This window comes from Spermophilus citellus, assembly GCF_964194105.1.
Source record: "Spermophilus citellus genome assembly, chromosome: 13".
Taxonomy (NCBI): Eukaryota; Metazoa; Chordata; class Mammalia; order Rodentia; family Sciuridae; genus Spermophilus; species Spermophilus citellus.
In genome coordinates this window covers 94684968-94709073 of record NC_138193.1, presented here as the reverse complement: position 1 = coordinate 94709073, position 24106 = coordinate 94684968, and the positions used below count along the sequence as shown (strand labels likewise).

Genomic DNA, 24106 nt, shown 5'->3' with positions numbered 1-24106 from the left:
GCCACCTTGTATAGTTTTTTGCAATATATTATTATATTTTACTTTATTTTTAGTTAATTAATTTATTTAAGTTAGGTATATATACAGCAGAATGCATTTTGATTCATTGCAAACAATTGCAGCACAACTTTTCATTTCTCTGGTTGTACACAATGTAACATCACACCATATGTGCATCATACATGTACCTAGGGTAATGATGTCCATCTCATTCCACTGTCTTTCCTGCCCCTATGCCCCTTCCAATTCTCCTTCCTCTTTTCCCCATCAAAGCTCCTCCATTTTTCCCATGTCCCCCCCAATTATGGATCAGCATCCACTTTTAAGAGATAACATTCAGCCTTTGTTTTTTGGGGATTGGTTTATTTCATTTAGCATGATATTCTCCAACTCCATTCATTTACCTGCAAATGCCATAATTTTATTCTTTTTTAATGCTGAGTAATATTCCATTATGTATATATACCACAGTTTCTTTAAACATTCATCTAGTAAAGGGCATCTAGGTTGCTTCCATAGTTTAGCTATTATGAATTGAGCTGCTATAAACATTGATGTGGCTGCATTACTATAGTATGCTGATTTTAAGTCCTGTGGGTATAGACTGAGGACTTAAAATCAGTACAGCTGGGTCAAATGGTGGTTCCATTCCAAGTTTTCTAAGGAATCTCCATACTGCTTTCCAGATTGACTGCACCAATTTGCAGTCTCACCAGTAATGAATGAGTGTGCCTTTCCCCCCACATCCTTGACAACATTTATTGCTGTCTGTATTTTTAATAACTGCCATTCTGTCTGGCATCAGGTAGAATCTTAAAGTAGTTTTGATTTGCATTTCTCTAATTACTAGAGATGTTGAACGTTTTTTCATATATTTGTTGATTGAATGTATATCTTCTTCTAAGAAGTGTCTGTTCAGCTCTCTAGCCCATTTATTGATTGGGTGGTTTGTTTTTGCCTTACTAGTATGTATGTCAATGAGTGGACCAAAGAGTACATGCAGTTCTCTTCCCTTCTGGCTGCTCCATGATTGACTGGCTGCTAAATGATTGACTTTAAGAATAAAATCCAAAAACAATAATTTCAAGTTAAAAATGTAGTTGTAGGGGATGAGGTAGGCAGTGCTATGTTGTCCTTGTGAGTCACATGACTATAAATATTTGAAGTATGGTTACATGGAAGAGGAGTAGACTTACTCTGTGTAGTTTTAAAGCTGGTTTCTCTTAATCTACTTCTTTTCCTCCCAAATTCACATTATATTATTTCTACCTTAAAAAGTAGAAGTTGCTATATTTAAAGAAACTATGAAAAGTAGGTTTTAAATATTTACATTTTAATTATTTCAGATGATATATTAGAGGAGTTCAACATACATAACTGTGCTAATGTATGGTATAGATTTTCATTGTTGATAGTAATCAGTGCTCTTACAAATAGGTCAGTAGCAAATTTATTTATTTTTGTTATCTTTTGTATTCTCCGGATGAAGTGACATTTAAAAAATTCATGCTTGTTCAGTTACTGTTCTGTTAGAAATGTAAAATGTCATTGGTCATTTCCTAAGACTTCCTATTCAAATGAGTATAATACAAAATAGTAAGAGTTTTGATTTAGAGAAGCATAAGAAATCACTACAACTGTGACCACTACATTCTAGCATATTGCATTAGCTTTAGGGAAATATTCTGTGAGGCTTAGAATTTAAGAAATAATGAGTTCAAGGTTACTTGAAGCATAATATATGTAGGGGTTAAATGATGCAAGATTTATTCTCCAGAAGACTGTGAAACCAGCTAACTTTTGGTAGGTTAGAAGAGACAATTGAAGTCTTATCTCATAAAATGTATAAATGGCAAATGGAAGAGAATTTCTTAAATCTTGAGGCTGAAAAATAGATTGAAATTAAATATGTGAAGTATGTTATTCTGTTTTTTAAAAATTATTTTTCCATTATGAAAGTATTGCATGTCTTATATATACACACATATAAATATATCCTCAGAAAAATTCGGAAATATGGAAAAATAGAAAGGAGGAAAAAATCCTTCTAAATTTCTGGCAATTTTTCTGTGCATAAATGATTTTTGCTGTGGTGGCTTGGAGGGAATGGAAGTAACCAAAAGTTGTGATCATAATATATATATATATGTATGTGCAGATGTAAATCTGTGTTCATTTAATATTTTAACAAATGTATTTTCATGTTACTACAATATGTGCTTAGAAACACTGGTGGCATCTTATTCCTTCTGATGACTTTTAACAGTTTTTGAGACATTTCATGATATTATAAGTGATTCTATGTTCATTTTTGTTTATAAATGACTTTTGTACATTTTTATCCCCTTTATCTTGAGTTGTTTTCTTAGATTTTTAGAAATGGTATTGAGAATTCTAGAGGTATTGAGAAAAACATTTTCAAGATTCTTGAATAGGTATTGTTATGAAGTGAAGCTACTTATACCAGTTTTTATTCTTATGTGTAAAAGTACCCATTAAACTATATCCTCACCAACATTAGCCCTTTGTTGAAAAAACAATTTGAAAAATTTATATTACTGAGTTTCTCATAATTTTTGCCCCAACTCTCCTTTCTTATGGGGAGTGCTGGGTGAGGGGTAGGACAGATCAGGAGTTCCATGGAAGCAAGAAATAATTAGTAGAGCTTTCTGAAAGTGAAAGTCAGGCTAATGAGTGCAGTCAGATACTGATTCGCGGGTGAGTGATTGATTGAACCCTGAGAGCAGGTGATAGAGCCTGAAAGAGTAGGGGAGGAAGTCCAGAACGGGAAGGCCACAGTAATCTGTAGGGGTATTCAAGAAGGGTCAGACATTGGTGTCCTGTGCAGTCCCCATGGGTAAGGGTAGTCTTCTGGGGAGGCCATCTGATCATTTATGTTGGGAGAGAGACTATTTTCTGTATACTCTTTTAAGCTATTTGAAAAAAATTATCATGTGCATATATTATTTTTTTAATGAGAAATTAGCTTTTGAAAAAGGAAAGATGAGGAAATTACATTTCTTTGATTACTAATAAGGTGGTACATTTTCCATATGTTATTAATCAGTTTTGATTTCCTTTTATTTTATTGATATGCTAGACAGTTGAACAAAATTTTATAGTAAGAAGTTTAAGATACTTTTCTTGTTTTATTTTTAATCTATACCTATACTTTATCCTTTTATTAATTGAAACTTTTATCAGAAGATTATTTTTGTAAAAGAAAACGTTTTTCTTGGGAAGATTTTTCTTCCCTTCATTAGACAGTGATGGTTCCAAGTCTCCTTTGTTCATTTGCTTATTTTCCATATTAATCTCTCCAAAGTAATGAACTATGGGTACATTGTTTCCCAATATTTTCCATTTATTGACATCCCTGTGTGTGTCAGAATTTGCTTTGGTATAGCTGAAAAGCTTTGGTTTTGAACAAGTGAGTCGAGGGTGAGGTAGGCCTCTGAAAACATTACGAGTCCCTGTCTTTCTGACATAAGGAAGTTCAGATGAAGAGCTGAGGATTGGATTGGCCCATTGGAGTCTTTAGGGTCGCTGACTTGGGAGTATACAGTGTAGTTGGAGTGTAATTATGACAGAGAAATGTGAGAAGGATGAGGGTCACATGAGCTGGGGCATCTCTCTGGTCAGGCAGCCTGGACAGGGGAGTCACAGTAGGGAATGCACAACTACTGCTGCACACGAGATTGTCATGACAGCTAGGAGGCAGGTGCTGATTCTTTGGTTAGAAACTGGTATTTTAGTAAACTTAATGGGGGGAGGGTCCAGATTTAACATTTACATCATCTTGTTGTTGTCTACATTTGAATATCAGCAGAGTCATTGGACCTCTACAAACAGAACTAGTTTACCTCTAGTTAACAGGTCTCTGAAAAGAGTCTCTAACATAATACCTCTCTGAACAACATCACAGGTGTTTTAGTGAGAGAGAATCAGTTTCTACCTCAAGATACTAGTGAATTATTTTTTTTCCTTCCGTTGTATATTTTAATCCTCATTTTAAAAATTTACATTAGTTTTAAAATTTTTATTTGTTCTTTTTAGTTATACATGACAGTAGAATGTATTTTGGCATATCAAACATATATGAAGTATAACCTCCCCCCATTCTTGTGGTTGCACATGATGTGGAGTTACGCTGGCCATGTATTCATATATGAACATGGGAAAGTCATATCCTTCTACTGTCTTTCAGATTCCCACCCCCTACTCCCTTCCCTTCATTCCCCTTTGTCTAATACAGTGAACTTCAATTCTTCCCTCTTATTCCTCATGTTTGGATTCTCTTTTTTACTCCCTTTCCTTGTTAGTATGTATTGTGTCCTAGCTGATGCTCTGTGGCCATCCTCATTTCAAATTTCTTGGTTTACACGTTACCCAAATTAAGAAGAAGAAGAACTTTGTGAAGAGAGAAACACACTTATTTCTCCTTTCTTTGTAAAGAGGTCAGCTAAGGTTTTCTTCCTCCTGTCCTCTCCCTGAAGGAACTTTGGGCATCTTTCTTTATGTCTACTTGAGAGAATGGAAAGTTAAAATATCCTGTATTTCTCGACTTGTTTTGAAAGTATGTCTAGTTTTAAGGAGTGACAAAACCCTTGTATATTTTCTGTGTTCTCCCTTTCTAGGTAAAGTGGTTCCAACCACAAATTACCTAACAAATCAAAGTGGTCATGTAGCAACAGTAAAGGGATTGATGAGGTTGTTTTCCAGTGAAGTGTGCTTTGAATGGCCAAGAAGGTCAAATGAATTTCTAGGTATTGGGAGATTGTATTTTGATGGAAAAGGAGGGGCAGGTTGGCATGTCTTTTCTATGCATTTAACAATTAGATTGAATCACTTGAAATGAATTCAAGTTGGTAGTGATGTTTGCCAGCATATATGTTTTGATGATGATGATGATGATGACGATGATATGTGTTTGTGTAGGTGGGTGTGTAGGCTTGTTTCTTGCCAAGCTGCTGAATCGGTAGAATTTAAAAAATATAAATGGAGGTAACTAAAAGCTTTTTCTTTTTTTTCACTCTAATACTGCAGCAAGAACTTGGCAGAATATTTGACCAAGAAATGGAGTATTGTATATTTTTCCTATTTATCAATGTTTAATGATATCTGAAGGAAAGCCATAACCAGCTATGTAATGATCATTTTAAGTCCTATACTTCTTGTTATATTTCGTTAACACTTTGAATGGTGTCTTGTATAGCTCAGAAGGAATTTCAGGCAGTTGAGGTCAAAAGGTTTGCCAGGGAAGACTTTGCACTCTTTTTATCAAATCATTTTTATATCAAGATGTTGCTTTTATTCATTGTCCAATGCTGAAAGACTCACCTTCCTTCATTCAAGTCTTTATGTGAACATCTGTGAAGGTCTGTGTTTCCTATAAATGCAAGAACACTTTCCCCACTGTCATTTAGTTCCTGTAAGTCAACCCAGTCAATAAAGTACCATTGTCCCTTGGTTTCTGTGGGGATTGGTTCCAAGAGACCCCGTGGATACCAAAATCTGAATATGTGCAAGTCCCGTGTGTAAAATAATGTAATATTTACATATAATCTCTGCACGTCTTCCTGTGGATTTTAAATCATTTCTGTTGTTTAGATAATAATGACAGAAAAAAAATCTGTGCATGTTAGTACAGAGGCATTTTTTTTTCCTTAGTGCATTCAGCCCATGGTCGGTTGACCTTTGGCTGCTCTCCTTTTAATGAACACATCCCTTTACTTTTCGTTTGGTTTCTTTTGATAAAAGCCATGCTTAGTTTGTGTTTAAGCAATATAATGTAGTCTCATGGTTCTTAAAGTGTGGTCTGCAGACTCCTGGGGACTCCTGAGACCCTTTCAGAGGTCTACAAAGTCAAAACCATTTTCAGAATCACATTGAAATATTATCCCCCCCCGCTGCTGTGCTAGTATCTGTACTTACACTACAGAAGCTGTGCCAGGTACAACTGATGCCTGAGCCCTAATCAGGGCTGTGCATACAGTGACACTGCAAGTAGTCACTCTGTTCTCTAATGCTGCATATTCTTGGGGGGGAAAAGTTCACTTAAGAAGGTCTGTAATGAAGTTCTAAAAATTACAATTTTTTAAAGTCCCAGTCCTTGAGGAAAACCCCTGTTGTGTTTGAGTTGCAAGTTGAATTGGTTGCTTTTTGTTTGTGGTGCTGGGGATTGAACCCAGGGCCTTGTGCATGCTGGACTAACGCTCTACCAACTGAGCTATATTCCCAGCCCCCATGTGCTTTTATTCCTTTGTCCTTGAAAGAATGATTGATGGGTGAACTATAGTTATTCAGACTTGAGTAGTTGACAGACATTTTCTCAAAAACAAAATGAGGGGGCTGGGGTTGTGGCTCAGTGGTTGGGTGCTCTCTTAGCATGCATGAGGCACTGGTTTGAGCCTCAGCACCTCATAAAATTAAAAATAAATAAAATAAAGCTATTGTGTCCATATACAACTAAAAATATTGAAAAAAAAACACCAAAGTGAGTTTATTACTTCAAGGTAAACGACTTGACAATTTTTTATCCTTCAAGTGAAACTTAGTGCTTTGGAAAACTTGTGTTTACTACCCTGAGGTTAATATTTTTACACTGTTTAAAAACTTTTCTGAAGAGATTGGTGTTAGTATTAATGAATATGATTTATTTTACTTTTTATTTTCTTGTGGTACTAGAGATTGAACCCAGGGGCTCTGTACCACTGAGCTACATCCCCAACCCTTTTTAAAAATTGGATTTTGAGAACTTCCTAAGTTTCTGAGGGTCTCATTAAGTTGTTGAGGCTAACCTTGAACTTGCAATCTTCTTGCCTCAGCTTCCTGAGCTGCTGGGATTACAGGCATGTACCACTGCGCCCAGCTGATTTGTTTTTTATATTATATGAATGAAATTTGTGAGCAATGGGAAGATATGCATAACTCAATGAATCAATATTTCCTAAATGACCAATGCAGGATGTACAAAGTCATAAATGAGTAAAAGATTCATTCAAAGGATAGGATAGATGAATGGAATTTAATGTAAGAATATAAAATATTTATTGATATAGTTTCAGATTCTACATTGCAGCTAACCTTTAAGAAAATACCACTTGTTGAGTGTCTTAATTTTTTATTGCTTAGAGATGGTCTTGTTGTGTTGCCCAGGCTGGCACTGAACTCCTAGACTCAAGTGGTCCTTCTGCCTCAGCTTCTCAAGTGGCTGGGCCAACAGGTGTGTGCCAGTGTGCCAGGCTCTACTTGTTGAATTTTGGGGTGGTATCAAAGAATATTTGAAAAGTCTATTTAAAATACTCCTTTTCTCAAACTGCCAGTTAGATTGAGGCTGGATTTTCTTCATATACTTCAGCCAAAATAACATACTGCAACAGAATGAATGCAGAAACAGATATGAGAATCCAACTTTTATTAAACCAGACATTAAAGAGATTTGTAAGAATGCAAAACAATGCCATCTTCGTACTGTTTTTGAAAATAGAGTTATTATTAAAAATTTCATTCATATTAACATGGGTTTACTTTTAAAAATGAATTAAATATTTCAGTTTTTACCTGTTTTAATTTTAATACAGTATATATTAATTATAGTAAATATGAATCCACATAACTCACAGAAGTTTTATGGGCTCTTTATGTAAAAGTTTCCTGAGACTAAAATGTTTGAGAACCTATGGTATAGTTATTTAGAGCAGGGACTTGGAGACAAATTGCTTATGGGTAGAACCCAGCTTTATTGTTCAATAACTTTATGACCTTAGGCAAGATACTACTTTTTGTCTCAGTTTCCTCATCTGTGAAATGAGATAATAATATAACTTATAAGGTGTCCATAGTGATTAACTTGAATATATGGAAAGTTTTTAGACTTTTTTATAATTTGGCAAGTTATGCAGTTACTACCTGCTGAACATTTGTAATTTATTGGTGTTTTTTTAAGTAGATGTTATAGTTCTAGATTTGTTGAGTAAGTGTTTTTAGATATTTCCCTGGCCTATTAATCAGTAAAGTCCCTGATATCTTCAGCCCTCCCCTCCCCGCTTTCCTGTAAGTCTTTGGTTCTGAACCTTTGCTGCTTGTTAGAACTTTTAGGAAGAAAATTCCAGTATACAGGCCACACCCTGTTTGACCCAGTGAAATCAGAATATGTTGTGTGTGTGTTCGCGCGTGTGCATGTGTGTGAGTGGTAGGGGGTGGCAGGGTAGGGTCCAGGCAATGGCTAAGGCTCTTCCGTGATTTCTTTGTGAAGTTTGAGAATCCCTGTTCTAAAGCCCGGCCCCCTCTCTGCCCTGAGATTCTGCCTCCTTTCCTGTTTCTCAAATAAGTGGTTATTTGAGAAACAAATAACATATACATCAGTAGTTGTTTGTACTGATGTCTGTCTTACCCCTGTGACTCAATGCTTGGAGACACTTGCCTTGCTCTTCATACTGCTATCAAGGAAATTCCTTTTCCTTCACCCTCAGCTCGAAACTTAGCCAGCAGCCTCAAGGATCCTCTGCTCTCTCCTGAGTCCTTCTCTTTATTACTTGAGGATTTTAGCATGTTGCTCCTGGGCACCCTTTCAGCATTACTCTTGTCATGATTCTGGGTGATTTTAATGTTCATATAAATGATTCTTCTAATACCCCTGCCATTCAATCCCTGACCTCCTCTCCTGTCATGATCTCATCCTTCACTCTGCCTTAGCCATGCCAACCCTTTTTGGGGGTAGTACACCAAACCGTGTTATACCTATTATACTAACTCCATTATCTCCAGTGGCTAGCATCCATTCTCTGAGCACATCCTTCTGTCTTTCCAGTTCTTTCTTTTTTGTGACTCAACTCCCAACAACTCTTTTGACCCACCACCAAGACCTGCAGTCCATTGGTCCAGCCACCTTTTCATTAACTCTCATTTCCCTTAAGAACTTAATTTGGCTTTATCCTGGCTAAATGACTGTGGTTCATGATTATAATCATTCTTTTGCGACCCCTCTAAGATCTCTTCCCCTAGAAAGCTCCCTAGTACTTGTCTGCAAAATCCCAACCTTTGTTGAATCCAATTCCCGGTCCTCTACATCTATACTGAGGCAGTGGATTGTAGGTTAGCTGGTCTCACAAATCACACCTCCGACCTCAGCGGGTTTTTGGTGCTCTCTGGACTTCCCACTGCATTTCTCCAGTTCATTTGTTTTTCTAAATGACTATTTCATACTTTTGTTTTGAACTTCCAGTATCCCATCCTGCTTCCTCACTTTCAGAGATCATCATCTTCTTCCCCATCTCATGGAGAAGATGTCAGCCATCAGAAGAGAAATGCCACAAGCTCCTGCCACCAGGTGGAATGGCCCGCCTGCTTGTGTACTTGTTCAGTTGGCCTTTCCTCTGTTTTCTGGGGATAGACTCTGCTCATTTCTAAGGGCAGCCCTCTTGGAGATCCAATCGATCGCTGCCCGCCCCTGGATCCCCACCTGCCTCACTATCCTCTGTCCTTGTGTTCGCATCTTCTCTCTGTTGTGTCATCAGTTTTCCCTGTCTGCAGGAAGACTGTGTCAGGCCAGGGACCTCCATATAAAGCATACCCTTGACCCTGCATTCCTCTCTAGTTCCCAGTTTGAACTGTTTGTACTAGCTGTCTGCAATTTCTTTCTCTGCATTCTCTTAAACCCCTGGTGACCAAGCTTTACTCTACCAAATAGTATTTGTTGGTGACACTACTGACCTGTGTGTACTAGAGCCAGTATTGACTCCTTAGTCTCGTTTTATTCATCAGCACCATTGGACACTTAATGATCACTTCTTTATCCTTGAAGAACTCCCTTTACTAGGCTTCTGGAATAATATGCTCTATTTTTCTCAGTGTCATTTATCACATCTACTATATTTATTTATTCTTTATTTTCCCATTAAAATGTAAAATCTTAAGAGTAGGAACTTGAACTGTTTTCTTCCTTGCCTTAAACAGTGGCTGATACATGATAGGAATTGATACATATTTGTGTAATTAATGAATGTGAGCCTACGATTACTGTGTACTTCACAGAGTTTCACCCATTTCCAGAAACTTTCCTGGTCATAAAATGTCCTAGTTATTTCTTTCCTTTTTTTCTGTTAGATATGCCTTTCTTAATTGTATTTCCCCTTGTTTCTAATCTGTTCCTCTCTTTTTCAGGCTGAACCATCACCTTTGTGTTTATAGTTCTGTGAGACTCTCATGTTTACATCTGCTATTGCTGATGCAGATGGCCTGTGGATCTGGAGTTAAATTACTGTAGCATATTATGCTGAATTTTAGTGCCAATGGAAAAAAAAAACGCTAAAGTTGTAAAAGAATAAGAAACAAGTTCTGTCTTCTGAGATATTTAGGTTTCTTATTTTGTTAACTACCCTTCTTGACATTTTTCGATTGCCTCCTATTCATGGCCAAACTCCTTGATTTTTCTGCAGGGTTTTGGAAAGTGGAGAAATCACCAAGCTCACAAGACCCTTCTAACTTCATCTCTGGGGTCATGGCTAATTAAGAAAAGTCTATCACTGTGAGATTTTTATATCTCTTTTTCTCTGTATTGATGTGACATGGGATTTGTATGAAAATCGTTTTCACCTGTCGTATTTATGGCTCTGCAGAACCTCGCCTCCTGGAACCCTTCAAACCCGGAGTGCCTCTTGCTGGTGGTGAAGGAGTTGGTGCAGCAGTACCACCAGTTCCAGTGCAGCCGCCTCCGCGAGAGCTCACGCCTCATGTTTGAGTACCAGACGCTGCTGGAAGAGCCTCAGTATGGGGAGAACATGGAAATTTATGCCGGGAAGAAAAACAACTGGGTAAGGTGTTCAGAAAATGGGGGAGAAGTTATTTCATCTGTAACAAAATAAAACAAAATGAACTAACCAACTTAGATGTCTATTCATGGTAAACAACAGTCATTTCTTTAGGTAACCTGTGAACTTTGTCATAGTTATCAAGAATCTGGGTGGACTTTGTCATAGTTATCAAGAATCTGGGTGGACTTTCTACTAACCCTCCCAGGCTGCACTGGGGTATTGGCCAGAGCTTTAATCATCTTGTGGCTCCTCTGGAGAGGGATTTTTTACAAGCTTATTTATGTAGTTGTTGACACAATTCAGTTCCTTGTGGACTGTTGAACTGAGGGCCTCAGTTAAGTGCTAAATATTTTCTGGAAGCTTCTTTGAGTTCCTTGCCTCTCCTTAGGGCTTTCCACAGGACAGCTCATAAGATGGCAGCTGGCTTCACCAGAGCAAGCAATTAGGAGACAGCAAGAATGTGTGAACAAGACAGAAACCACAATATTTTATAACCTGACCTCGGAAGTGACATGCCATCACTTTTTCTATATTCTGTTTATTAGGTCCAGCCCACACATAGGAGAGGAATTACATAAGAGTGTGAGTGCCAGGGACCATTGGGAGCCACTTAGAGGAAGCCTGTTACACTTATTATTATGTTTATGGTTTGTCTCTCCCCATGGGAGTTTAAATTTCTTGAGGGCAGGGGTCTTTGTTTTGTTCACTGATAAATCCTAAATACCTGAAGCAGTACCTACTAAATCTTTGGTATTCCATGAAAATTTGTTGAATTAATTAATGAATAAACTCTAGTTAAGCATAGAATAAGTTTAGGTACTCTTTTCTTGTTAATACTTTTAGATTTTACTTAGTCTTTTCTTAGGTTAAGTATGTTCTCACTTTTAGTCTTTAGCTTTTTCTTAAAGGATATAATTTCCAAGGTCTTCCACATGATTAATACCTTTGAATTGGCATGACTAAAATTTATTTTTGTTACAAATCTTTTTAATTAAGTTTAAAAATAAAGTTTTTTTCTTTTGTAAATTATTTATATTATAGTAAAAGACACATAACTCTAAGCCATGGTTCAGTACTATTAAGTATTATCTTCACATTGTTGGACAGTTGATCTCTAGAACATTTTCTTCCTGTGAAACTGAAATTCTGTACCCTTTAAACACTAATTCCTCCTTCTCTTATACCTTGGCAACCACTTTTCTATCTCTATGATTTTGACTCCTTTAGATGCTTCACCTGAGTGGAGTTATATAGTATTTGTCCTTTTGTGACTAGCTTATATCACTTAACTTGATGTCTTCAAGTTTATCCATATTGTAGAATGTGATGGAGTTTCCCAAATTAAAGCTGCACAGTATTCCATTGTGCACATACATCACATTTTGCTTATCTAGTTATCCCTTGGTGGGCCTGAGTTGTTTCCACCTCTTGACTATTGTGAATAATACTGCAGTGATCATAGATGTACAAATATCTCCTTAAGATCTTGCTTTTTTCGGAGTGGGGGTACCAGGGATTGAACTTAGGAATACTTAACCACGAAGTCACATCCATAGCCCTTTTTATTTATTTTTTCAATGAAGTATTTGGTCATTCTCCCTTAGTATTCAACTAACTATGTACTCCTTTCTTAGTCAGAATCTGTGTTAAATGATTGGGTTTAACTCCTGTTAGCCATCAGGTGTCTTATTGAATGTCACAAGACTTTTCCTTCAGCCCTGTTCTGTGGACTATTTATTTATTAGGAGCTTACACAGAGTCATATAAGGCATGAGTTTCAGTTTTTCTGGTAGCATAGAGCTTGAAAAGATAGCTATTATGTAAAATCATGAAAATTTCTTATTGTAAAAGATCATAAAATCTTGAAAACTATTTTTGTGTGCTGGAATGTTGCAATAAACCAACAACATTCAATTTAACAGGGTTAACAAGCTAGTATAGGGTCAATGTACATTTATGGGAAGTCTACTATGCTAGGTTTTGGGTAAATAAAGATGTGTATCAGATATTTTATGCTTATATCATGGCTTATGCTTCAGAGGGTGGTAAAGTTTAGTTGAAAAGATTCAATGCATATTTGTAAAAAAATGACATAGCAAAACTAGATTATATTTCAAATGTCTAAGTGTTCAATAGGAGAGCCAACCGCTGCGGAATAGAGGGACCAAGGAAAGTCTTTTCTGGTGACCCAAAACTGATCTAGGTCCTGAAGGAAGATGGACAAGGCACTGTCAGTGGAGGAGGTCAGTGGGTCACGTGGCTGGGGAAAACCTAGAGGCATGGTGTGGTATACATGGGGAACAAGAATTATGAGCACATTTAAACTGATTGGTAAATCACATCTATTGTTATAGTAGCATGTTGAGGCCTGAGGAAATTTTTATGTGAAGTAAATTGATGTTTATTAATTAAAACATGAAAATTAATATACTCTCTAAATAAAACACTAAAAGAATCAATGTGTTCTTCCTGCCCTGTCAGTCCATGTATTTTGGTTTCTCTGGTCCAGGGTCCTTCTGATGAATGCTTTTCTATAATGAACCCCAAACTGTGCATGATTACCTAATACCTCTGCACATACACAGTTCTCTAGCCATGGTAGAGGATGCTTTTCACTGTGGTCATCATCGAATCCTTCTGTCACACAGGTTTATACTCTTAACCTTTCACTTCTGCTCTAAAAGTATGAGCTTTTAAAAACCTGAGATGCCTGTTTTTTACTCTCAGATAGTACAAGAAAAAATTTAAATTCATGTAAACTTCAAATCCTTGTCAGCCCTCTGACAAGCCTGCTAATTTGAAATACAGTGTTTTCATTCTTTGCAAAGTCATTCAAACCACCTTTCAGAGAATTTTAGCAAGTTCACATTTGATAGTAAGCCTTAAAAAAAGGGCAGGGGAGAAAGAAGACCCCCCCCAAAAACATTCCACTCTTTATTGCTTAATTGTTTGCCTTTGTCTTTTTATGAAGTTGTTTCTTTTTATTGCTTTGCCATTTCTTTATTGAGTTTTCTGAACATTCTATTCCTTGTCTATGCTGGTTTTGTAATTTTTTGGAAACACTCAATTTTTTTAAACAGGTGATACATTTGGATGTAAGCTTATATATTCAGAATGAAAAACATGTATTATATGCCTGCATGATAGGAGTTAAAAAATTTTTTTTTTCCAGTACAGGGGATTGAACCCAGGGCTTTGTGCATGCTAGGCAGGCTCTTTGCTATTGAGCTGCACATCCAGCCCTGTGGATATTTTCTTAATACTGATTTATGCTTATACAGTGGAATAGAAAACAACCCCACCCCCCTTTGATGTTGTATCTGACCTAAATCCTGCCAAGATTTTAAAAATCTGAAGCTTATACACTTAAGTTCTCATAGCATCTAAAAATACTATACAGAGAGGACAGGAGCCATTTCCTGATAGCACCTCTCTTGAGTAATATCTTATGTTTCTGTCAGCCCCCCCCCTTGCTGTGACATTATACTTGAAGGGGAAGATCTGAGCAGTGGCAAAGGGCGAACTCCTCCGGGACAGAGTCCATTCAGAGATATGCTACATAAAGTGATCTGAGAGGCAGAAGCCTTGGATTCTAATTCTGTTCCTAGCTCTTTGTGTGTGACTATAGGTTCTTTATGTGACACTTTCATGGAGATAACTACACTATTGCCCCTAATTTAATTGCAGAAGTTAAATTAGATCTTGTATGTTGGAAACAGAGTTAAGCTCAACATAGAGTTAAATAATCGAAAGTATTAATATTATTATCATCATTAGTTTTTTTGTATACCCTTGAAAAAATTATTATATTCAGTGCCCAATAAATGACAGTCCAATGATTATTCTTATATTATTCTTCAAAATACTGTTAATCATGAAGTTACCATATGTGGATCAGCAGAAGGTGTCATCACCAAGGTGTGGATAAAGTATGAAAGATAAAGTGCAAATGAGTTAAGAAAGAAAGTTGCTGACTTTGAATGGACATTTAAGGATGGAAGAACAGATTTCATAGCTTCAGGAAAAGAAATGGAGAAGTAAAGCCAGAAGGTTTAGATGACACATAGTTGGAAGAAAAAGAAAAAAGACCTATTAGCTGGAAGAGGCAGTGGGATTCCGTGGTCATGCCCACTGACCTGGAGGTATGTATCAGTCTGCCTGTCAGGAATGTTTTGGGTTCCTGTCTTTTGGTAGCTTAAGTATCTCTTCAGGTGTTTGTAGCAGGGAGTATCTACTTTAATGTGGGGATTAATGTTAATGAGAAAATGTCTAGAACTGTCTTATTCACCAGAGAAGCCCCAAGCCATACTGTGAGCACTGGGGAAATGGCTAGATCAAGTTGACATGTATGTACACGTAAGCTACACGCAGGAATTTTGAGAGTTAGTATGAAAAAAATCTCAGTTTTTTATGTTGATTGTATGTGGAAAGGCTAATGTTTTAGATACATTGGAACATAAACATTTCAACTGTTTCTTTTTACCATTTTAAATGTGGCCATGAGCAAATGTTAAATAGTCTTAAATGACCTATGTGGCTCACGTGTGTGCTTTTCATTATTTTTCTCTTGGACAGCACTGGTCTAGCAAGATGGGAGAAGTAGAGCAAGAGTGCAAAGAGAAGGATCAAAATATCTGGTGGCTGGGGAGTGGATGGCCTTTTTCTTGCTGGAAGGGTTTGTAGTAGGTGTTCTGCTGATGCCAGCCAGTCTCAGGTAGAAGGAGGTGCAAAGGTCTCTCATAATTTCTCTTGAATTTGTGTTGCTTCGGGGGTTATACTCTGATGACATTTGACTTAGGGATAAACGTGTGGTTGTTCTTTGAAAAAACTCTAGTGTGATGGTCAAACATGCATACTCTTAGGAATTGACCAAACTCATCTCTTTTGTTTTTTAACTACATGGAACCATTAGGATTTGGTTGTTATTTGAAATAAGTGGACCCATTACAGAGGCTCTCTGTTTTTGTTGAGGAATTTGCTATACTGAATTGACCTTGTATGTCAGCAAGACATACAAGGTCAATTCAGTTTTTGGTTATGGTTCATGCAGCTTTTATTACAGATTTGGTGGTTTATTACTAAATTCCACTTAAAACATGCTGGGCAAAACAGCAAAATTTAAAATGTGGTGAAGTCATTTTAACAACTAGTTTTTAAAAATCATTTTTATTTATTTTTCTGTTCATTATAGTTGTACATAATGATGGGATTGGTTGTTACATATTTGTACATGCACACAACATAAGAATATAATTTGGCCAATATCACTTCCCCCGCACTTCCCCACTCCCTCCTCACCTCCATTCTCTGGTTCCTTTTCTTTACTGATAACCCTTTGATTTCCATGAGGTCCGCCCCCACTTCATTTTTCTTCTCTAGGAATGCTTTCTTAGAGTCTTGCTCACCGTGGTTTATATATCGGCTTTTTTACATTATTTGTAAGATGTGTACCTAAATTACCTTATATGTCAGGGCATTAAGGTAAAGATGATAATTTCTTCAATCTGTCTGATACTTAAAAGGAAATTCATTATTTTTTATTAAATAATAGAGATATCAGTAGGAAATTTAAGTTTCTTTTAGCTGCAGGAAACATTAAGTGGAAAAGACTTTGTTTTACATAAGCATATGAAACACACAGGAAACCTTTTCAATTTCCTTTACACACTTCCAGAACTGCTTGTAAGGAAGGACTAGAATTGTACCACCTCCTTGTGTCGTGAGGCTGCTTGCTTGTTGGAAGTCTTGGGTGCTTTACCCCATAACCCCAGCGGCCATTCAGATGTGGTGTATACCTTGCTGTCCACACCAAGGGCATGGACAAATACCTGTAGCAAAAAGCAAAAGATGAAGAATCTTCTATACAAAATGTCTTGTTTTTGGAAATGTACAAATGACTCAATCTGCTTTCCCCTTCAGAAAATAATTTCCTAGTTTTTCAATTATTTTCAATGAACCTATGGTACCACTAACTTACTAATTGCAAGGAACTGTGGGAATAGTGTTGATTAGATCTGGGAGGCATATAAACTAAACAGAATTCTTCCCTAGGGATTTGGAGTTAGTACTGAAATGGGGAAACTTGTTTCTTTATGAATTAGCTGGTCTTTGACATGTAAATCTTTTTTTCTCATGTCATCTAGTCAAAATAATCCCAAACTGGCACATAAGAATTAAAATGAAGCACAGAGACTGCAAAGGTAAGAGATAAATAGAAAATTTGGAGGCTATTAGAATCCTTGGAACTGAGACTGGGCTGTATTTTTATTTATAGGATACCTCATCTCCTTTTTTTGGGGGTAGAGGGTACCAGGGATTGAATTTATAGGTACTTGGCCACTGAGCCACATTCCCAGCCCGATTTTGTATTTTATTTAAAGACAGTATCTCACTGAGTTGCTAAGCGCCTTTGCTGTTCCTGAGGCTGGCTTTGATCCTCCTGCCTTAGCTTCCTGAGCTACTGGGATTACAGGCATGTGCCTCTGTGCCTGGCTACTTCATATCCTTTTAATTAATTATTTTTTATTTGCTTAAGTTATTTTAAATTGGAATTCTGTCACATGAAACTTAAGAGTCCTAACTGAATTTCTCCCAAAGCATCCTATAAACATCTCTGTCAAAGCACTCATCACGCCATAATATTTTGTTTGTCTTTCTAGTAAAAATTAACTTTAAGGTCCTTAAGGACTGCTTTAATCTGTCTTAAGATCTCTATTACCTGGCCTACTTCTCAGTGCAGTATGTTTTCATTCTCAGGATGAATGAATGGATGAGTGAACACATGAAGTGTAAGCATTTCCTTACATACATTTTTACTTCTAATTTTTAAATTACATAAAATTTTTCTTGAATTGATAATATATTCATATTGTTTAGTATTCATTATTTTCTGTATACACCCAAATCATTCCACTTTTCTTTCACTCTTCCACTTGTTAAGTACTAATACAATTTTTTTCTAGTATAGCTTTACAGAATTTCTTTTTTTTACATGTATTGGCAAATACAAGTATATTGTGCCCCTTTTATACATATTATTCATTATTTTGTGCCTTACTTTTGACTGACTTAATATCGCTCAAAACAGATTTTTTTTCATTTATGTACCAAGAGAATATCTTCATTCTTTTTTACAATTGTATATTGTTACACTGCATAATTGAAACATAATTTATTAAACCTGGACTCTGTTCTTGGCCATTGTTTCTGATCTTTTCCTTACAAACAGTTCAGTAATAAATAACATTGTATCCATGTCATTTAGCATGTCTATAAAATAAATAACTAGAAGTGGAATTGCTGGATCAAAGATTATATGTGTTTATATTTTATCACCAAAAAGCTCCATAAAGTTTATACCAGTTAATGAACCCAGTAGCAATATATGAAAGTGGTTGTTTCTCCACACTATTGTCAATAGTGTATTAACAGATTTGTAGATTGCTGTCAGGTTGCACTTCTTTTAATGGCCAAGTAGCTCTTGCTGACCTAACCCTTCCACAGGTAACGACTTATAGCTCTGGACAAAAAGTAAAGCCACTGCCTGAAACTGCTGTAGAGTCAAAGCAGGCAGATCATGGGTGGGGCCTGTTACTTGGAAGAAGGGAAATCGGGGCCTGGGTTATAAGACAATAGCAAAACAGTGTATAAGACCATGGAATTATAGGATGGTAGAGGAGAAGGAGAGAGAGCAGGAAACCACTTGTTGAAATAGTGCCCCTAGAATTCCAAATATGGTGAAAGACATACATTTACAGATTCAAGAGGCTCTAAAGCCCCAACTAGAATAATGCAGGGGCAAAATAAACAAGGCACATTGTAGTCAAAACACTGAAAACCAAACAAAGAAGAGATCTTGGGCTGGGGTGTAGTTCAGTGTGGCATCTTTTTATGTAGTTAAGAGTCATTCATATTTCTTTCCTGATATATCCTTTGCCTGTTCTCATAGGCTGGTCAGCTTTTTTCATCAAACTCTATCTTTGTGATAGAGTCGCACATTTTCTTCAGTTTGTCTATTGTCTTTTGAGCTCGATGTCGATGTTCTTTTGCTATTTGGAAAGTTTTTATGTTCTGGAGCCAAGCTTATCAGCCCTTTCCTTTAGGATTTCTGAGTCTGAAGTCCTTTTAGAAACGCATTCCCTGGTACGAGGTTATATAGATGTTTGTCGTTTCTTTTTTTTATGGTTTTTGTTTATGCTCTGAAATGCTTTATTCATTTGGGCTTTATCCTGATATTTTTTTACAATTAATTACCTAGTTGTCAATTATATGCCAATCATATACTATCAATCTTATACTGAGTGTATTTGAGCTTGTTTCTTGTCTTACTTTCTGTTCCATTAGTCTGTCTGTTGATTTAACACCCACAATAGCATGCTCTAATTCTTAGTTTTGAAATTCACTTTACTATCTGATGTAGATATTCCTCTCTCATTGCTTTTCTCTTTCAGACCTTTTCTGGTCACTTTTTTTTTTATGGGGGTGGGGTACTTGGGGTTGAATTCAAGGGCACTTGACCACTGAGCCACATCCCTAGCACTATTTTGTATTTATTTGGAGATGGAGTCTCTGACTTGCCTAGTGCCTTGCTTTTTCTGAAGCTGGCTTTTGAACTTGTGATCCTCCTGCCTTAGCCTCTGAGTCTCTAGGATTACGATGTGCGCCACTGCACCCAGCTCCTGGTCACCTTTATTGTGTATTTTTCCATGTGATGTTTTGACTTGGTGTTTTAAAGATTTCCTCAAAATCATGAACTCCAAACCCTAAATTGGGTCATATCTTCAAGAAATTTGCTCTCAGAGCACTCTGTCCTTTCATATCATTTATTAAATGTTATAATTTATAGGAGTGATTATTTTGATTAATGTCTGACTCATCCACTGGACTATAAGCTTCCCAAGGGCTGCAGTCTTGTCTCTTTTTACTCATTATTTTGTGGTACCTAGCATAGTGCCAACACGTTTTAAGTTGTTAATTCATGTCAAGAATGCACAAATACACCTTGATTCTTAAGGTTGAGTTCTGTGACTCATTATTCTCTCAGTGATGATAGGCAGAATTCTTGACTATACTTGGCTTCAGTTTTCTCATTTTTAGAGCAGGTGTAAATGAATTATACCAATTGAACAGAATTGGGGGGGGTAATTAAATAAAATATCTTAGAAAATTTTTATACAATTAGACTAACTATGGCTTTCCCTTTCACAGTTACGCATTTATGTATATGTCAAATAACAGTCTGCAGAATTAGGCTTATAGGTTGTCAGTTTGAAGAATCACCCTTACCAGATTGTCACCCAACTAAAGTTAAGTCACCCTTTGCTGTATCTTAGCTTTTTAAAAATTTATTTATCTATATATGGTGCTGAGGATTGAACCGAGTGCTTCACACCTGAGAAGCAAGTGCTCTGCCACTGAGCTACAGCCCCAGCCCCTGTATCTTAGCTTTTAACTTATCTGAGTGGTAACAGCCAATTGCAGCTAAAGGCTTATTTGTTGACAAGAAAAATGTCTCTAAGAAAGGAGGCTTTCCCCTTATAGGACAACCTGAGCGTAGAGTACATTCAGCAGGAGAGGTCTACCTGTCACTTCCAAAGGAGAAAACCGTGCCACAGCTACTCCTATCAAAAGAAAAGCTTAGGCCTAATAAATTGCCAGCACCCAGAGCCTTGTTAGTTGAAGTTACTTGCCAACGTACCATAACTTGAAAAAAGGAAGGACACACATATTTATTGCTAATGCTGGGGAGATTGCCATTAAGGCAGTTGGCAGAAAGACTGACATTTTAACGGTCATAGGTCAGGTAATTTTCTGCATCTATCCAAGAGAAGATTTAACCAAGCACTGACCAAAAAAGAAAAAAAAATCAAATAATTCTGTTCACTTGGCTGCATCTAAATGTCTCATTTTCAGCCTACAGGAAAGGTTGCTGTGGAAGCAATCTTTGACGTTACAACAAAGTGACCATAAATTGCTTGAATAACTGTTGAAACGTCAAAGACGCACAAAAAGTCATTGTCTGAGGTAGAAAAGGATTTTTTATTTATGGTTTTCTTTTTATATAATGTTTGTAACTTAAATTTTACACGAAAATATGTTTTAAACTGTCATTTGCTTAGTTTCACAGAGGCAGATTAGCTTGCGGGCTACAAGGAGACTCAACAGTAGAACCGAAAAGTGAATTCTTGAGTCTTAGTTCCCAGCATTACCAGTGTGATTAGAGACCAGCGCCGAGTCCTCTTTTCTCTTTCGGCAGCAAAATAAATCTGGTAGGCTTGGAAGTTGGAGATCATAAAGTGCTTTTTATGGTTTCTAGTAGAACAAATTCCCTTCATAGACCTAAGTTTCTTTTATTATGACTTTAGTTTTGTACATCAGCCTCTTGCTGATAAACACAAATTTATATCAGTCCTGGGACCAACATTTCTTTTATTATGACTTTAGTTGTGTAAATCAGCCTGTTGCCAATACACACAAATTTATATTAGTCCTAGGATCAACATTTTGAGAAGGGATAAAGTAGGGATCATCTGAGAGTTTTTTAAAAGAATGTTGGTTTAAAATAGCTGGGAGAATAAAAATACATTGTACAAACTAAAACAGGGCAAAAGAGCTAAAATGCAGTTTGTGGACAAAAATAACTAGCAGTTCAGATGAGTCCAAGTGCTAAATATGTAATTATTTTTCCTATTACCTTATATGTGCAAGAGTTCTTTTCATTTACAAAATCCTACATTTCATTTGTTTTTTTTCCAAATATGCGTGTGTGTGTGTGTGTACGTGTACACACACATGAGCTATTGAGTTTAACAGGAAGTTTTGAAATTGCCACTTGAACCTATAGATTGACATTTTATACTGATAGTTAGAAATGGATGTTTTTTATTTGTGGGTAGTTTGCCTTTATAAATTGGAAATGAAAAATAAATGAGTTTGATTTATTATCATCTCTCTCGAGTTCCCTTCCTCAACCACTTTGAAGCTCATAGTGCGTTTTAAAGAGCTGCCTTTACACCCCCAGAAATGACTTAGGAAATGTTCCACATACTTGTAGTCGCCATTTTAGTGTTCACAAATTTTATGAATGGTTTTTGGCACAGTCTGGGGGTTTCAGAAATTGCTCACACTAGGGAGGAGTCTTTCTGGGTGACCTTTAATCGGTATTAGTGCTTATTTGCTTCAGTAACACTGAACTTCTCGTTGTTCCCTGCACTTGCATCAACCCTCCTGACACTTGCTGTTCTCTTTCTCTGGGATGTTTTGGTTCTTCACCTCTTTTGCATCTTTGTTCAATTTTTCCCCAGAGTACTCTATACAGAAGCCAAATTACTACCATTAAGAGATTTTTGACCAAATGATCATGATCTGACTAATGTATTGAAAGAATCATTTTGCCTCTTGAGATGAGAATAAATTACAGCCAAACAAGAGCTGAAGCAGTGAGGGGTATTTGTGATTGTCCAGCCTTTAGATCTTGGTGGCTCAGACCAGGTGATGGTGAGAACTGGTTGGCTTCAGGATGTGTTTTGGAGGTGGAGTAAGTAAGATTTGCTGTCTCTCTGAATGTGGGGTAAGAGAGAAAGATAGACTATGAACAGAGCAGGGAGGAAGAGCAGGAAGAAAAGATTAACATTAAACAGAGACATGAGATGGGAGGGAAAGGGAGAGAAAAGGGAAATTGCATGGAAATGAAGGGAGACCCTCATTGCTATACAAAATTACATATAAGAGGTTGTGAGGGGAATGGGAAAATAAACAAGGAGAGAAATGAATTACAGTAGATGGGGTAGAGAGAGAAGATGTGAGGGAAGGGGAGGGGGGATAGTAGGGGATAGGAAAGGTAGCAGAATACAACAATTACTAATAGGGCATTATGTAAAATTGTGGATGTGTAACCAACATGATTCTGCAATCTGCATTTGGGGTAAAATTGGGAGTTCATAACCCACTTCAATCTAATGTATGAAATATGATATGTCAAGAGCTTTGTAATGTTGTGAACAACCAATAAAAAAAAAAAGAAATCAGGATGACTCTGGAATTTTTTGCCTGAGATATTGAAAGATTGGAATTCCCATTTATTGAAATGAGGAATAAATATCAAGGGAAGAGCACAAAATCAGGAATTTGATTTTGTTTATGGTAGGTGAATAAATGGAACTTGGATTAGGAAAAGGTCTGAAATGGAGATCAAAATTTGGGAGTCATCAGCACATATTATTTAAAGTCATGAGCCTGGATGAGCTCTAATACAGTAAAGTCATCTTGGAGTTAAGCCCGAGTGTACTCCCATGTTTAGAAGTTGAAGAGAGTGCAAGTGGAGTAGAGAAGACCCTGGAAACCAACTGAAGGAAAGGCATGGCCAACTGTCAAAATGCTACTGACAGAACACTAAGACGAAGATTGGGAAGTAAATGACCATTGGATTTGGCAGTGGGAGGCCATTGGTGACATTTTGAGCTGTTTTGCTGGAGTGGTAGTGAGGAAAGGCTGGTGGTAGAGAATAGTAAAAGAGGAAATGCAGACCTCAGGATAGACTCATTTTTTTAAATAAGAAATTATTTATGAAGTAGAACAGAGAAATGAGATGGAAACTGATGAAAGATATGAAGTCAAAGAAGACCTTTTATTTATTTTTTTAATGATCTTTTCATGCTGATAGGAGGAAATAATAAAAGAAAAATGGAGTATAGAGGAGATAGAGAAGGGGTCAGTGGTTGGGAATATGTATTCTTTGATGTGTTTCTTCATAGCATTGTTTATGGCACCAGGGGGAAAAGACTTTTCTGTTTTCTATATCTTCATCTCCCACTGGTTAGGTGGTGTTCTTATGAATTCCCATTTAACTCCATGCTGTTCTATGTTGCCTTTATACTTACTCCTTTCAAAGTATGATCCTTGTTCTTAAAAGCAGACTCAGGTTCAGCTATGTCCTGATCTAAAGAACCACACTTGCTAGGATATGTTAGCTTTAGAGTCCTCTAGGAGTTATACATAACACCAGAACCACACCTTCTGGAAATCTTCAACCAGAATTATATCAGGATCTCACCAATCTTCTCTGAAACACCAGAGCATAGGTCTTTAGGTGGCCCTTAAGTATTCTCCCCTGCCCTGGGTTATGGGTAACTGACACATAATGACATTGAATACTGAGAGTAGCTGCTCAGCTCTGAGCATCAGTTCTGTTTCTCACCTTTGGCATTCCCGGTGGTACAGTGGCATCTGGGACTCTATCAGGCTTCCCTGGGCTTTGGTATTGTAGACTCAATTCTCATTTCTCCCTTTTCTGT

General features: G+C 36.9%; 1 protein-coding gene across 1 annotated transcript in view; it reads left to right on the top strand.

Annotated features, from left to right (window-relative positions):
* BABAM2 (BRISC and BRCA1 A complex member 2) overlaps positions 1–24106 on the top strand; it is a 417514-nt gene that overhangs the window by 134510 nt on the left and 258898 nt on the right. The window contains exon 5 of the mRNA XM_081264501.1: positions 10620–10814. Coding sequence (XP_081120627.1) covers positions 10620–10814 — 195 coding nt within the window. The remainder of the gene's footprint in view (positions 1–10619; positions 10815–24106) is intronic.